The 15730-nt window shown below is 37.5% G+C and overlaps 2 protein-coding genes across 4 annotated transcripts in view; one reads left to right on the top strand and one right to left on the bottom strand.

The window, feature by feature from the left end:
- CCDC152 (coiled-coil domain containing 152) overlaps nt 1-724 on the top strand; it is a 40273-nt gene extending 39549 nt beyond the window's left edge. For all 3 annotated transcript variants that reach the window (XM_006067071.4, XM_006067069.4, XM_006067070.4), the window contains one exon: nt 257-724. In XM_006067071.4, coding sequence (XP_006067133.1) covers nt 257-406 — 150 coding nt within the window. In that variant the 3' untranslated portion in view covers nt 407-724. The remainder of the gene's footprint in view (nt 1-256) is intronic.
- Nucleotides 510-10550, bottom strand: SELENOP (selenoprotein P). The gene is made up of 5 exons (XM_025270561.3): nt 10393-10550; nt 7209-7424; nt 6257-6469; nt 3776-3893; nt 510-1989 (listed from the first exon to the last, which is right to left on the bottom strand). Exons 2-5 carry the CDS (start codon nt 7409-7411, stop codon nt 1333-1335), a joined length of 1191 nt encoding a protein of 396 aa, XP_025126346.3. The 5' UTR covers nt 7412-7424; nt 10393-10550; the 3' UTR covers nt 510-1332.
- Between the last annotated feature and the right edge of the window lie 5180 nt (nt 10551-15730).

The raw sequence follows: 15730 nt of genomic DNA, 5'->3' as shown, positions 1-15730 counted from the left end.
TGTTTAGGTACTCAGATAGCATATTTATTCTTGTTCAACAAATAGTGCTAATGTGTGTTTTTTGTCCTTACACCAGTTTTACCCTGTTAATGCCTACAAAAACAAAATTACAGACCTTTTAAAATATGGTATCTTTTTAAATACCTTCTTCTACTTAAACCAGAAGCATTGTTTTTGCTGTTTTGTAGTTCCTTGTATTAATACTTAGTTGTATTATTTATGAACTGCAATAACAAAATTGTTCTGCTCCACTTAGAAACTTCAACATCTTCAGCAAGAAAAAGACAAGGAGATTGCAGTTCTTCGTAATACCATTCGTGATTTAGAACAACGCCTCTCTGTCAGCAAAGATTCTCAAGTTAAACTTGTTGGCAAAGATCCTCACTTTAAGCGTAGGCGGTTTTGAGTAGATTCATCAGTTGCTATTTTATTTCTTTAAAAGCAGTTCAAAATTTATTTTAATTGTCAATATAACGTACTACCTAAGTAATAACAACAATGAAAACAAAAAGCTTTAAACTTTTTTATTGAATTTAAACATCCACATTTTTGCCAGTCCTGTTGTACATTTCTGCTTAATAGTATTAACCATAAAAAAAAATTCAGGTTTATAGGACCTGGTTTGCCTATTGAACCATCACTGACTATGGAAATACTTTCTAAGCAATCAACAGTTAGACAACATTCTTTTATCTTTTTCCCATCTATCTTTCAAGATTGGCAATCTCAAATTTAAAGAGTATGATTAAAAAAAAACAAGATATAAAGGCTTCATTCATATATGATAGTAAAAATCAAAATATGAGTCTTAGATATAAAAAGGTATAAATGGATATCTAAAATGTAGTCATAGCAAAATATTCATGTGTGAGTATTTCTGGGTCTAAAGAGACAGAATTCACTTCTTGCTTTAAAGGTTTAATCTGTTAAAAACCTAAGATTAAAAAGACAAAGATAATATTGTTTTGAGAAATAAGTAAAGAAAATGGAAAACATGTCTTTGTTGTTCTTCCTCCATTCTAAGTTGCCAACTATCCAACAGAAACCCCTAGGTTATAGTTTACGTTTCTGTTCTCATTAATGCAAGTAGAATACTGGAAAAAGAAAAAGAAAAACATATTAACCAAATGCTGCAACCACCTTTCAGCTGAATAAAAATATGGTTTGGGTCAAAATTTCTTTGACTTAAATTTTAAAGTGTGGAAGTCAATTTCTCCATGTTTGCACAAATCCAATTCCTGTTTTTGGATCACTATTAATTAGGTACCTTATACAAATGCTGGAAATGTAATTCTGTAGATTGACTTGGGGAATATATCCAATTTCATATATTTAATTTGAAGGTCATTTTCACATTTTGGCCTTATTTTTTCAGCTTCACTTGGTGCTGGCTTCTGTGGGGTTGAGCTGCTGACCTGCTGCCTGTCAGGCAGCTGGAGGCAAGCGTCACTGTCAAGATTCAATGACGTTCTCCTCCGCCAAAAGGCCCTGTCAGCTACACAAAGAGGGGAGCTTCTCTGTACACTGTCAGGTGATTGCAGATCCTGTTTTTTCAAATACCAGATGTCGACAGTGGCAACAGCAGCTACTCAAAGCAGATTCTGAATCTTTGGGAAACTGTCAGAGTAACTGATTTATGCATCTTTTTCGTCAGAGCTTCTTTTGTGGAAGAGAAAGTTGTAAACTTTCACTTCCTACTGGTGTATCACAGTTATCTGAGTGCCCCTGTCTTTGGTGACCTTTGTGCCTATGGTGGTGGTGATGAAGACCTGAAGGAGGGGGATTCTCAGGGGTATCTGGTGTGTCTGGTTTTGGAGACTCTGAAAGATGAGCATTTTCATGAAGCTGATGCCCATGATGGGGATGGGGATGGGGATGGGGATGGGGATGGGGGTGGGGATGGTGATGGTGATGTCGCTGTGAAGCCTCAGCTGTTTTCTCCTTGGTAGCCAGAGATACATTTTTACAGATGTCTTCATCTTCCAGTGTCTGGAATACATTTTATAAATCACTTAACAAATTTATAGATTTAGCAAGAATGCATGAAAAAATGAATTCTGGAGTTAACATATATGAAAGTCAAACTGCTTAATTAGATTTCAACTGGTTTTGTGTTTCCGGCATCATATTAATAAGAGAAAAAAAAATTGATCTCAGCCTCAATGCCTAGACATTTTATTAAAATTTGGTTCCCATCTATACCTAATTATAAAGTGCTTCTTGTACAAAGTTTGCATTTAACTAAAGAATCTTCAAACATTTTGCAAATAAATCAATGTAAATGTTTTGAAAATAGATTTTTAAAAATGTAAGTTAAAACTTTAACAATTTACTTAAGCTTCTATACTAGTTAAATCAACAGCAGAATTCAAATTTTCCTTTCCTTATTAAGAGCATTTCCTAAATTTTTAAGAATTCTGAGGAAGAATTTGAGAGATACATAAGGCTTAAAAAGAAAACAAAACCACTATATTTATATCTGCAGAAGCAAAACTAAATAAACTAACTGGTTAAAAGAACTTAGATTGACTGCAGTAAAATCAAACAACTATCAAATCCTAAAATCAGTTTACCAAACAGAACCTTTCACACCAGTGTCAACAAAGCATTGAATCTAATATTATTTTCTGAAACAAACTAATTCCTCTCTGATAACTCAAAAGAGCCAATAAAATTAACTCTGCTAATATTTATAATTACTAGGCATTTTCCAAATTTCAAAATACTGAAACAAATCCCAAAATAGGAATCAACATAGCTAACATTCATTAGGCACTGAGTATAAGTTAGAATTGAGTTAGTGCTTTACTTGCTTTACTTCAGTCTCATCTGTAAAAGCAGTAAAATAACCCTCACAATATTATTATGCAGATTAAAATGTGAAGAATGACACATCTAAATTAAACTAAACTGTTGGATTTCTTATTAACTTAAGTGAGTCATTAGAATGTGAATGGCTTTCTTTAGAGTTGGGAAAAATCTAAAGGAAGCAGAGCTCATAAATAAAAATTTTAAATTATTTTTGAACCAGAGTTCAAATTTTGCCAACTTGCTCTGTCACAGAAACATTGTTTGGAGTTATTTTCCTTCTCAATCTGAGAGGAAAAGAAGTTTATTTAATATAAGAAGTTTAGTTAATATAAGTTAAAATCAATTTTTTGAGTATCTTTTTTATAAATCATACATACATACAGTGTTTCTCATAACAAAGAATAAATATTCTAGTGGTTGTGAAGAAGTAAAAAATAAATAAAGTTATTAATTTTAAAAATAAATAAAATGATTTTTAAAAAAGTATCAGTAATTCCAAGTGCATTGTGTAAGAGCATCACAGAAAAGCTGACAGTCTTACATTCTTGGTGAATTAAGTAGTTATCTGGGCCTGTTCCACTTCAGGTAATGCCATGGATAATCTTTGCTATCACTATGTACATATATGAGCACATTCATAATATTGCAATAGTGTATTTTATGTTGGCTGAATTCTTTAAGCACTTAAAGTCATGCAGTATCATTTGGTGGTAATTAAAATACGTTGCTGCATTGATTTTTGTTCTCTAAACTCCTAGATAAAAGCAATATGAATCTTGAAAAGATGTTTTAAAGTGTATGTTACATAACAGGAAGTATAGGTAATTATAAAAATGACTATTGTAGTTTATTTCTAGTATATCAAAAGAAACGCTGATTTAGCTAATTAGTCATGAAACACTAACTTAGATAGCTCTTAAAAGATTTCCTTTTTTCTCCAAAGAAAAATAATTGAGAAAAATACCTTGAGAGAGCAGTTTCCACATTTATCTTCACAGTAAACAGTCTTAATGGAATCTTCTACATATGTGAAAGTTAGGAAGGAATAAGGCAAACCAAGATGATATACAAGGCGGCCACATCTGAAAAATATAACAGTCATTACAATATTTTGGCTTAAAACTCAATATTCAAAAAACTAAGATCATGGCATCTGGTCCCATCACTTCATAGCAAATAGATGGGGGAACAATGAAACAGTGACAGACTTTATTTTGGGAGGCGCCAAAATCACTGCAGATGGTGACTACAGCCATGAAATTAAAAGATGCTTGCTCCTTGGAAGAAAAGTTATGACCAACCTAGACAGCATATTAAAAAGCAGAGACATTACTTTGCTGACAAAGGTCCGTCTAGTCAAAATGTGAGAGTTGGACTATAAAGAAAGCTGAGCGCCGAAGAATTGATACTTTTGAACTGTGGTGTTGGAGAAGACTCTTGAGAGTCCCTTGGACTGTAAGATCAAACCAGTCAATCCTAAAGGAAATCAGTCCTGAATATTCATTGGAATGACTGATGCTGAAGCTGATACTCCAATACTTTGGCCACCTGATGCAAAGAACTGAGTCACAAAGAGTTGGACATGACTGAGTGACTAAACTGAAGTGAACAATATTTTCAGTGTCATGATCCTACTCATGCACCATCTGGCATGAGACTGTAGGTTTAATGGTCTTATAACTGTTATAAGACCCTTTCATAACTTTAGTAAATTTCCCTGAAGGGGATCTCAAGCTTCCTGGCACTGCATACCAGGTCAGGTCATGACAAGACTAGTGAGTCTGATATGGTTGCCAGGTGGGAGGGATAGTAAAGGAGTTTTGGATGGACATGTACACACTGCTATAAACTGGATAACCAGCAAGGACCTACTGTATAGCACATGGAACTCTGCTCAATGTTATGTGCAGCCTGAATGGGAGGGGAGCTTGGGGAAGAATAGACACATGTGTATGTATGGCTGAGTCCCTTCACTGTTCACCTGTAAATACCACAATGTTGTTAATCAGCAATACAAAATAATACAAACCCAATACAAAATAAGAAGTTTCAAAGAAAAAAAAAAAGACTACAGTGAGTCTGATACTAGCATTGTGAAAAATGAAATAGATATATGTCACAATAAATAATGTCAAAATTATGTGGTTAGTTATTTTGATTTGGTCAAATACAATTTTGTAATTGACTCATAAATTCTATCAAAGTTCAAACCACTGACCTCATAAATCAGGTCTGCAAATCACATGATCTTTTCATAACTGCTAAGGCAGCACAAATTCCACACAATAAGAAATCACAGCATAATGAGAAAGATCCTCAAGTCTTGGCCAGTAGCCCACTGATTTAAATAAGAATCTGATGCAGCAAAAATTTCAGCACAATGAAAGAAATGGAAATACACTTGGCATTTTCAGAAATGGTGGAGTTTAAATGTCCTTGCCCCCATTTTATCCTGTACATACAATTTTATATGAATATCAAAAGGTTAAACTTTGCAACAGATTAAATTAGAAGCTTGCAGTCCTAAAAGAATAACATGGAATATTAAAAATACTTAGAGTAAGACCAAGTAGGTCTCAGACCTAGGCAGAGTCTGGCTTACCATCCCTGAAGAGCCAAAAAACAAACAAACCAGCACCAACTAGAAATGATGATAGCAGATAATGTATGCATTGAAGTTCTTTCATAATACAAACATTTTATTCATTCATGTAATCAAAATCAGATTCATACAGATTATGCCTAAATGATTAACATACTTTATAGTTAAGAAATGCAGGTATATAACCTTAAAATGTATTAATAGTAATTTTAGAGATAAGCCAGTAGTCTGCAAAGTACAGTTATTCATCTGCAAAATTTTTAAGTGAGAATTGTACAAAAGGTACAAATTGATTTTTCTTTTTATTTAATCAGAATGCTAATGTACAGGGGGAAGACAGTGTAGTCAATTTTCCTTATTTCCCTATTGGAGTGGTGAATTCTTTTGTGTAAAAGGAAGTCATCTGGCAAAACCAAACATTCTAATGGGCTCACTTTGAGTATTTTGTAACAAGATAAAAGCAGATGTTTTATTTTAAATCACTTATTACATTAACTATGAAGCAGGTATATTGTAATTTGGGGGTGGGTGTGCATGCACGTCAGAGAAGGCAATGACACCCCACTCCAGTACTCTTGCCTGGAAAATCCCATGGACGGAGGAGCCTGGTAGGCGGCAGTCCATGGGGTCGCACAGAGTCGGACACGACTGAGCGACTTCACTTTCACTTTTCGCTTTCATGCATTGGAGAAGGAAATGGTAACCCACTCCAGTGTTCTTGCCTGGAGAATCCCAGGGACAGGAAGCCTGGTGGGCTGCCGTCTATGGAGTCGCACAGAGTCGGACACGACTGAAGTGACTTAGCAGCAGTTCATGCACATGTGTATAAAGGTGGGTACACACCTGTCATATATGAGGAAGTCATCTTTATTTCCATTTAAGAGAGTCCAGACATCTGGTTGGTTTTCTTCTTGTTGGTAAACAGGAATATGTTCTGAAACCTTATTTTTAAGATGCACATATTTTAATCGAGAAGCGATTCCTTGATGATTAACAACAACATAGGAGACGTTAGAATATCCTTCTTTCTCCAGTTTTACTCGCAGGTCCTCCAATCTAACATATTTGGAAAAAGTACAAAAAAAGGAATAATTTAATTAGTGACTTCTCCCTATCTCCTCTATTTCCCTACATGAAACCCTTTTGTTATTTTTTACTTACTCAGACCTCTTTTTTATATTGTTTTAAAAGACAAACTTTTCTAATTATTCTTTCTATTTTTCTAATTATTTATTGAACTCTTATACTCAGTAAAAACTATATGCCAAGTGCTTGCACAAACATTAGTCCATATGGTCCTCAAAGGAATCCTATGAAGTGTGTATCTTTTTAATCCATCTCCCAGTTACAGAGAAATTGTACCCAACAAGTATTTCGCAAATAACCCAACAAATATATATATTTATAAATACATTAAATGACTCAAGACCTTTCGTGGCAAGTATAATGTTTGTTCTACTCTGGCAAAGCTCTCATATCTGCTTCCTATATTGAAATAACTAATCCATTTGCAGGAGTACAATTTAAAACATTTTCCTTACACAAGTAATGCATATTTAGTAGGCTACTATAAAATATAGGTACACAAAAAGAAAAAAAAATTACATAGCTCCAGGAAAGCCACTGTAAACATCCCCCTTGTCTTCTCTCTTCTAACATGTTCTAGGCCAACTAATATAGTTTTTTTTTAATGCAATTTAGTAAATATATCTTTTCTATTTTTATTGTTTTTTGCATGTATCCATTGAATAGCTATCCCCTTAAGAAATTCTAGACCACAGAAAGACTACCTTACCTAGATGCCTGCAGAATGCACAGGTATCAGCTGGCTTGAAGAAGAGCAACCACGGTCACTGAACCATAGGAGTTCAGCATAGGTTCTTGATCCTTTATGCTCCAGGGTGGAGGTTGCTTACAATAGGAGCTTTGGCCCTGGCTCTCTGTTCCTCCGGTTAGGAGGAGGCAGAGAGCCAGAGCCAGCCCCAGGCCTCTCCACATGGCTCGGGTTGTCCTGTGAAAGAGAAAACCTTTCTGTCATCTTCACAGTTGTAACAAGGAATCTCTATAAACCAGCAGGTACAATTCTACTTTCTACAAATATCTAGCCAGTGGATTCTGTCTCCATGTTGTTAGGTTCTTTGTATTGGGAATCTTAGCACCAAATCTCCCTGTAAAGGGGAAAGATGAGCCCGAGTCAGGGAAGCTGCCTAAGCACCTCTTAACTATCTGGCTTAGCGAGATACTTGAATAAGCCTGCTATGAAGATTAGCCTGAACAGGCAGTCAAGTGCTTCTCTAGTAGAAGATATATGTCCAGGAGAAAATACATGTCTAGGGAAATTCTGAGAATACGGCCTCTACAACCAAGTAACATTCTGTAGACATGATTTGATTTTTGAGATACAACAAGTTCTGACTGCTTCTTTCTTTCCTCTACCAGTCTAAGCACAGGAAGGGTACATAGGGAATTCTGCATAGAAATGAAAAGACATCATGGGAAGAGAACTTAGGAAGAAAGGAGGTGGCAGTGAGGGCAGTCTGCCAACATGAGATTCAGATGTTATTGCCTGCCAAAATATTGCTATTATAGCCAAGACCAACACGGACCAATGAGAAGACACCTGGTCAGGAAGAAATACTACAAATCACTGGGCCTTGTACCGCTTAAGATTCACTGAAATCTACACTCTTATGAGTCTACTTATTGGCTACCACTACTTTCAGGAAGTTCCCGTGACTAGATGGCATGTTCTTGGGTAAAAAAAAAAATGACCCCTCTGAGTAGGAAAGTTAAATACATGATGAGAAATATTCCCAAAACAAGGGCCAGAGCTCTCTGCAGAGAGGTACAAATAAAACACATAAGCTGTAGCTAGGTAGTGGAAAAAAGAACATATTCAGCAGAGATGAGCAGAGAAAGAAAAATCCATACATTTAATTTTTAATTTCAGACACACCAAGTGAATCGGGTCATCCAGATAAGCGTGCTTATTTTGATATGAAGGTCAGTGGGAGATCAAGGCAAAATTCCAGAACTAGGAAGTTGGCACATGTTTAGGCACTGATCTATGATAAAAAAGTAAAAGTACTTTGGGGACAGGGTGGTTGGGGGAGAGGAGGCAGCTAATGATAAATTACCTAGAGTGAGCCCAGAGTTAAGAGGGGAGCAGAGAAGCTAAAATCAGACTGATATGGGCTCTATTGCACTAGTAGCTGTGGATAGAACTTTTAAAAGCCTGATTACAACTATATGACCATTATCTCTTTTTGCAGCTGGGAAAACTGGCTAAGTGTGAGTTTAGGCAGCTTGCCCAAGTCCCACACAGGTACTAAGTCACAGGGAAACTGAATTCAAACCAGTTCTACCGATTCCAACACATGACCTCTTACCTACAGCAATATATTGACTCTTTTCAGATAGGTCACCTTTAGTAACTACAGTAGCCAGAATTTCGGGATTTTAATTTATTTATTTAATTGCAGTATAACTGCTTTACAATGTTATGTTCGTTTTTGTGCTTTCCATCACATACAACAGCATGCATCAGCTGTATGTACAATATACCCCCTCCCTCTCTCTCCTCCACCCCACCCCTCTAGGTTAGGACAGAGGGGATTGAGTTTTTTATGCCCTAAAATGACAAAGAAAACATCAAAATTATTCAGGCTTTTTTTGTTTCTTACTAGAATGACTAGATTTTCCCCACTTTATAGAATATAAATTCAGTAGTTACAGACCCTTCAGCATAAACTCGGCACCTGGCACCCTCACTCTGCACAGCATTCCAACTGACTGAAGAGTGAATATAAATGAAAAGGTTATTTCACTCATTTAGTTTTTTGATGAAAAAATAACTAAAGCCATTGGCAGAGGGTAGTGGATTACAGAGTTCACACTTCCAGATTTTCCCATCACTATAATCAAGAAGCTGTTAACTTTGTTTTCTTAAAATCACTTTTTACATAAACTTTTGATTGATTGCAGCTGTCAGACGACTACATAAAATAATGAGGATAAATAGAATTAGATTTACTGGAAGGTCTTGTGGCTCAGATGGTAAAGAGCCTGCCTGCAATGCAGGAGACCTGGGTTCAATCCCTTCAATCTTGGGAAGATCTGGAGAAGGAAATGGCAACCCACTCCAGTAATCTTGCCTGGAAAATCCCATGGACGGAGGAGCCTGGCAGGTACAGTCCGTGGGGTCACAAAGAGTCGGACACTATTGAGAAACTTCACTTAATGCAGTAACAATTAAAATGTAGTTGTGAATTTCACTAATCTCATCACTTTACAATCACAAGCCTGGATTCTTGACCACAAACAGACCTATATTTGTTTAAAATTCCCCATTTAAAGGCAAAATATGCAGAAACATTTTCCACCCTCTTCCCCTACCCTGCATCCTCAGACCCACTTCTGGGTCCCCTTCTCATTCTCCTAAAAGCACTAATAACCACTGATTTTGACATGGGTTTTAACTCTTTCAAGAATGACTATTCTCCACAGTGAACCAAACCTGCTTTCTCTTTTTTTTACCTTAAAATTGTTCACAATATCCCTGGACATTTCTACAGCACTCTATACACAGACCAGATCTCAGTCTCTGCTCCTCAAACCCACCAGCTGTTTTGCCATTAGAGCTCTCATTTGCATTTCAGTGGGAAATACTTAAGCTTGAACACACAGTATTGCCTATGTAACAACACAACTTTTTGCAGAGGAAAAGTATTCCACTTCTCCAGCCTCCTCTGCCCCTATCTTTATCCTCAGCTGTGCAGAAGGCAGGGCAAAAATCAGCTAGAACTGATAATGTCCCCACTACACCCGGAGTTCAGACTCTTGTGTTCTTTATTTTCTTTACCCATCTCTTTTTTAAAAATCTATTCTAAGGACAAAAACATTTTATCAAGACCCGAAAATCTAATCATTTACCAAACTCTCAAGGAATCAAGTTTGGAAAACACAAAGTTCCTACTTACACAACCCCTTCCGACCAGCTTGCTTCCTTTCTCTTTGCTCAGCTGGGCGGCTCCACAAAGCAGCAGTGAGAAACTCAGATATTTATAGCCCTGTTGTTTACCTCACCCCCTGAGCTAAAGTCAAAAGTTTAATGCATGCTCAGCCTGTGACCTTGCAAGGAGAGACCAGCCCTGAACTGATTATTACAATCAACTTTTAAAAGTAACAAGCGCTGGCATGCATAAAATGGGGGGAATTTGGGGTAATTACTGGTATATTCCCTATCGTTTTTAGTCACCCTGTTTGCTAGGATTTAATGGTACAGTCGGGGGCGGGAGGAAGAGCTAAGAATAAAGAAGGCTTCCAAGTTACGTTCTTTTCCAAACAAACTATAATAGGGAAAAATATTTGCTAAGCCAGCGAGGTAAGCTGTCACTTTAAAAAAAGAAAAATAATTTTTTTTTTCTTTAACTTTGTAGTGGTCAGGTGATAGCCCAACCCAAACCGTGTGAGCTTTGTTAGAAAAGTCTCCTGCTGTTACAGACCTGCTTGGTTTATTTTGCGGCTTTAAAACTTGAATCTCTGGGATCTCACAGGACTTCTGCTCTTTTTTTTTTTTTTTTTTAATCATTTAAGGGAAGGAATAAGGAAACAGAACTTCTGCCTGAGAGAAACGAGGCTTCAGTTTTCTCATCACAGAAGTCCCACTCCCTGGAAGACATATGTATCCCATAGAAGTTCTTAAGAATCTACTATAAAATCATTACCAATTTAAGCACCATACAAATAAGTTAGCTGTGATAGTAGCTGCACATGGAAAAGAATATGGACATTTCAAAGTATACAAATATATTGAGAATTACCACCCTTTCAGACAGTGATACAGTCTTTCTATTAACTGCTGCCAATGAGCACATCCATGACAGGTAAGGCAAGTGGCAATGCCGAGAGATGTCGGCCCTGGATAGTGATGATTTTCAGGTAAGCCTTGCTTTCCCTACCAGTGCGCTTTGTCCAAATGAACCCCTATGGATTGCTGAGCTGGGCACTGCTTTACATGGTGCAGAGAGTGCAAAGAGGCTCAGATGTGATCTTTCCTGTAAGGAAACATATTATCAAAGTAGAAGCTTTGCGTTTGAAAGCCAAATTCTATTTACTCACACCAAGAAGTAACCTTAATCTTTCAGGGTCCCTTTGAGAATCCAGTAAAATGCTTAGTTTCTCCTTGGGTGGCAGGCGGGGGCGGGGGGGGGGGGTGGGGACAGGGTGCACATATACATCCTTGTTTTTCAAAGAATCTTTTGGGGGAAAAAAATTTCGAAATATAACAGATAATTCCCCCTGTGGTTCATTTGCTTAAGAAGTTTAAATAGTCATGTTGGGTCTTTCTGCAACAGAGTATTAAGTATATTACCATCACCTCCTTCCTTTACATGTGGCTTAGCATTTGCCTCCTGTACCAAAGAATTCCCTGCAAGTATGCAACTAGCTCCATAGCCAAGCACCCAGGACTGTGTGTGTCCAGGCAACTGTATGCCTAAAACCCCCAAATGGCCAAAGGAGATGATGGGGAGTTTGCAGTATTTGAAGGGAATCCAGGCTTTTTTAACTAAAGTATAGTTAACTTATTGTGTTAGTTTGAGACATACAGCAAAGTGTTTCAGATATAGTTTTTAGATTATTTTTCATTATAGATTATTACAAGGTATTGAATATAGTTCCCAATGTTGCCCAATAAATCCTTGCTGCTGCTGCTGCTACTAAGTCGCTTCAGTCGTGTCCAACTGTGTGCGACCCCATAGACGGCAGCCCACCAGGCTCCCCCGTCCCTGGGATTCTCCAGACAAGAACACTGGAGTGGGTTGCCATTTCCTTCTCCAATGCATGAAAGTGAAAAGTGAAAGTGAAGTCGCTCAGTCGTCTCCGACTCCTAGCAACCCCATGGACTGCGGCCCACCAGGCTCCTCTGTCCGTGGGATTTTCCAGGCAAGAGTACTGGAGTGGGGTGCCATTTATGTATAGTAGCTTGTATTTGCTAATCCCATACTCCTCTAATTTATTACTTCCCCCTTTCCCCGTTGGTAACCGTAAGTTTGTTTTCTATGTCTGTGAATCTGTTTCTGTTTTGTATATAGATTAATTTGTATTTTTTTAGATTCTACATATAAGTGATATCATATAATATTTGTCTGATTTCATTTAGTATGATAATCTCTAGATCCATCCGTGTTGCTGCAAATGGCAATATTTCATTTTTTCTTTTGGCTGAGTAATATTCCACTCTATATATGTACCACATCTTCTTAAACCAGTTATCTGTTGATGGGCACGTAGTTTGCGTCCCTGTCTTAGCTATTATAAATAGTGCTGCTATGAACAGTAGGGTGCATGTATCTTTCCAAGTTAAGAGTTTCCACCTTTTCTGATACATGCCTAGGAGTAGGGTTGCTAGATTATATGGTAGCTCTAGTTTAGTTTTTTAAGGACCCTCCATACTGTTTTCCATAGTGGCTATACCAATCTACATTCCCACTACAGGGTAGAAGGGTTTGAAGGGAATCCATTTTTAGTAGCCTCTTCTGTGCTGGGCAATCTAGGTCTAGTCAGGTTCTTAAAAAAGCAAAGGTTTTGAACAGACTTTTAGTGAGTATTAAATTATATTAAATCAAAGAAAATCAAACATTTATTAGGGGCTTATGCTAGACACAATGTTGAGTTCCTTGTTCTGAAGGACTTCAAAATCTAACAGAATTGACAGACAAGTAAGCAGTGAAAAGACACTAGAAAGTGTGACTATCTAGAATGCCTGTAAGCACAAGGTTCTGTTGGAACCCTGGAAATGAAAAGAGCAGCATCGTAACGCAGCCTGGACTCGGGGCCAACAGGACAGTTAGCAGGAGTTCAACAGGCACTTCATCTTAGGCTTCTCACTCTACTTCCAAAGTGCCCAGTAACTCTGATCATAGGACTGTCTAGAAAATTACTTTGTTTCAATTTTTAACGAATGATTAAAATCTCCTGATAGCTTGTTCCAGGTACCACCATACAGTGAACATTAAGATGACTGACTGTATCCCATCAAGCTGAACTTTATCCTAATGATCTCATCTCCCATAACTTCCAGCCCTGGAGCCAAGATTCTGTCTTTCTTCGTACTTTCTCATTCTTCCATATCCTTATCATTTTTCCTCAGAATGTTTATGTAAATGTGTAAACTATGTTTTTAATAAGCATTCTCAACTTTTTAATGTGTCTTGGGTGATTTTCATGGAGAATAGGGCCCTAAGAATCTGAGTTCATTATAGACTTTGAAGAGGACTATGAACTGTGATTTTAGAAATCAATTAGCTGTAGCAGGTGATAATATGACATTAGCATTTAACATTTGTAAGACACTGATGTCTCAAATAATTAACAAGGGAGTGTCATAACCATATGAAGGAACTATATAAAATATTAACCCCCTTAGCTTGGTTGTCAGATGGTGTTTTAAAAGCAAAGGTAAATGAAGATTTTTTTCGCAATATTTTGAGAAATGGAACCCTTTGACCTAAATTCTTTTTCCTCCCCTATCAAATACATGAAGGTGCCCTAGACCTCATGTTATGCATTATACCCAATATAATACTTTTTGAACATCCATGTTGAAAGGTAAGAGACTGAGTATGCAAGGGTTGTCCAGGAAAAAACAAGATGCTTTCAAAGTAAAAAAAGCAAAATAAGAACAATGGCCAGAGGAAGGCATGGACCAGAAGCTTAGATTAGATAAGGAGTAATATAAGCCTTTGAGGTTCATGTGAGCTGAAATATGCTTTGAAGGGAGCTCTTCTTCAGGCTCAGAAGTTTGACAGATCTGAGAACTGTTTGCTATATCAAACATGAATGCAACTGAGGGAGTGACTACATAGAGTGCCAAATTTCATGCAGGACTGAGCACATTCAGAGAGTAACAGACAACAGAAGAATTTCTGTTTGAAATAGGCTGTTATTAATTTTTTTTAAAAAAATTTAAAAGCTTGTGTAAAACAGCCAGCACCAGCAGCTCCTCAGAGGACACGGCATCAACATACAAGAAGCAAGGGAACATCAAATAGCCCCTTGATGACACATAAAGAAGGAAAAATGATTTTCCCTCTCCCCTTCTAGGTTCGTGGCTGACCCTATGTAATACAAGGTACAGTAACAAGAGAAAACGAACAGAAGTTTGATGACAAGTGTTGTTGTTGTTGTTGTTCAGTCGCTCAGTCATGTCCAACTCTTTGCAACCCCATGAACTGCAGCATGCCAGGCTTCCCAGTCCCTCACCATCTCCCAGAGCTTGCTCAAACTCATGTCCATTGAGTTGGTGATGTCATTCAACCATCTCATCCTCTGTTGTCCCCTTTTCCTTCTGCCTTCAATCTTTTCCATCATCAGGGTCTTTTCCAATGAGTCAGTTTTCACATCACGTGGCCAAAGTATTGCAGCGTCAGCTTCAGCATCAGTCTTTTCCTCGAATATTCAGGACTGATCTCCTTTAGGATGGACTGGTTGGATCTCCTTGCAGTCCAAGGGACTCTCAAGAGTCTTCTCCAACACCACAGGTCAAAAACATCAATTCTTCAGCACTCAGCCTTCCTTATGGTTCAACTCTCACATCCATATATGGAAAAACCATACCTTTGACTAAATGGACCTTTGTCAACAAAGTAATGTCTATGCTTTTTAACATGCAGAGTTTTTAATATGTAGAGGTTAATATATAGGTTTGTCATAGCTTTTCTTCGAAGGAGCAAGAGTCTTATAATTTCATGGCTGCAATCACCATCTGCAGTGATTTTGGAGCCCCCAAAAATAAAGTATCTCACTCTTTCCATTGTTTCCCCATCTATTTGCTATGAAGTGATGGGACCAGATGCCATGATCTTAGTTTTTTGAATGTTGAGTTTTAAGCCAGCTTTTTCACTCTCCTCTTTCACCTTCATCAAGAGGCTGTTTAGTTGCTCTTTGTTTTCTGCCATAAGGGTGGTGTCATCTGCATATCTGAGGTTATTGATATTTCCCCTGGCAATCTTGATTCCAGCTTGTGCTTCATCCAGCCCAGCATTTCTCATGATGTACTCTTCTTAGAAGTTAAATAAGCAGGGTGACAATATACAGGTTTGATGTACTCCTTTCCCAATCCGAAACCAGTCCGTTGTTCAATGTCCAGTCCTCACTGTTGCTTCTTAACCTGTATTCAGGTTTCTCAGGAGGCAGGTAAAGTGGTCTTGTATTCCCATCTCTTTAAGAATTTTCCACAGTTTCTTGTGATTCCCACAGTCAAAGGCTTTAGTGTAGTCAATGAAGAAGAAGTAGATGTTTTTCTGGAATTCTCTT

This window comes from Bubalus bubalis, chromosome 19 (assembly GCF_019923935.1).
Source record: "Bubalus bubalis isolate 160015118507 breed Murrah chromosome 19, NDDB_SH_1, whole genome shotgun sequence".
NCBI classification, from domain to species: Eukaryota; Metazoa; Chordata; class Mammalia; order Artiodactyla; family Bovidae; genus Bubalus; species Bubalus bubalis.
Note: the sequence above shows the minus strand (reverse complement) of the source record. Positions and strands in the feature narration are given on the sequence as shown.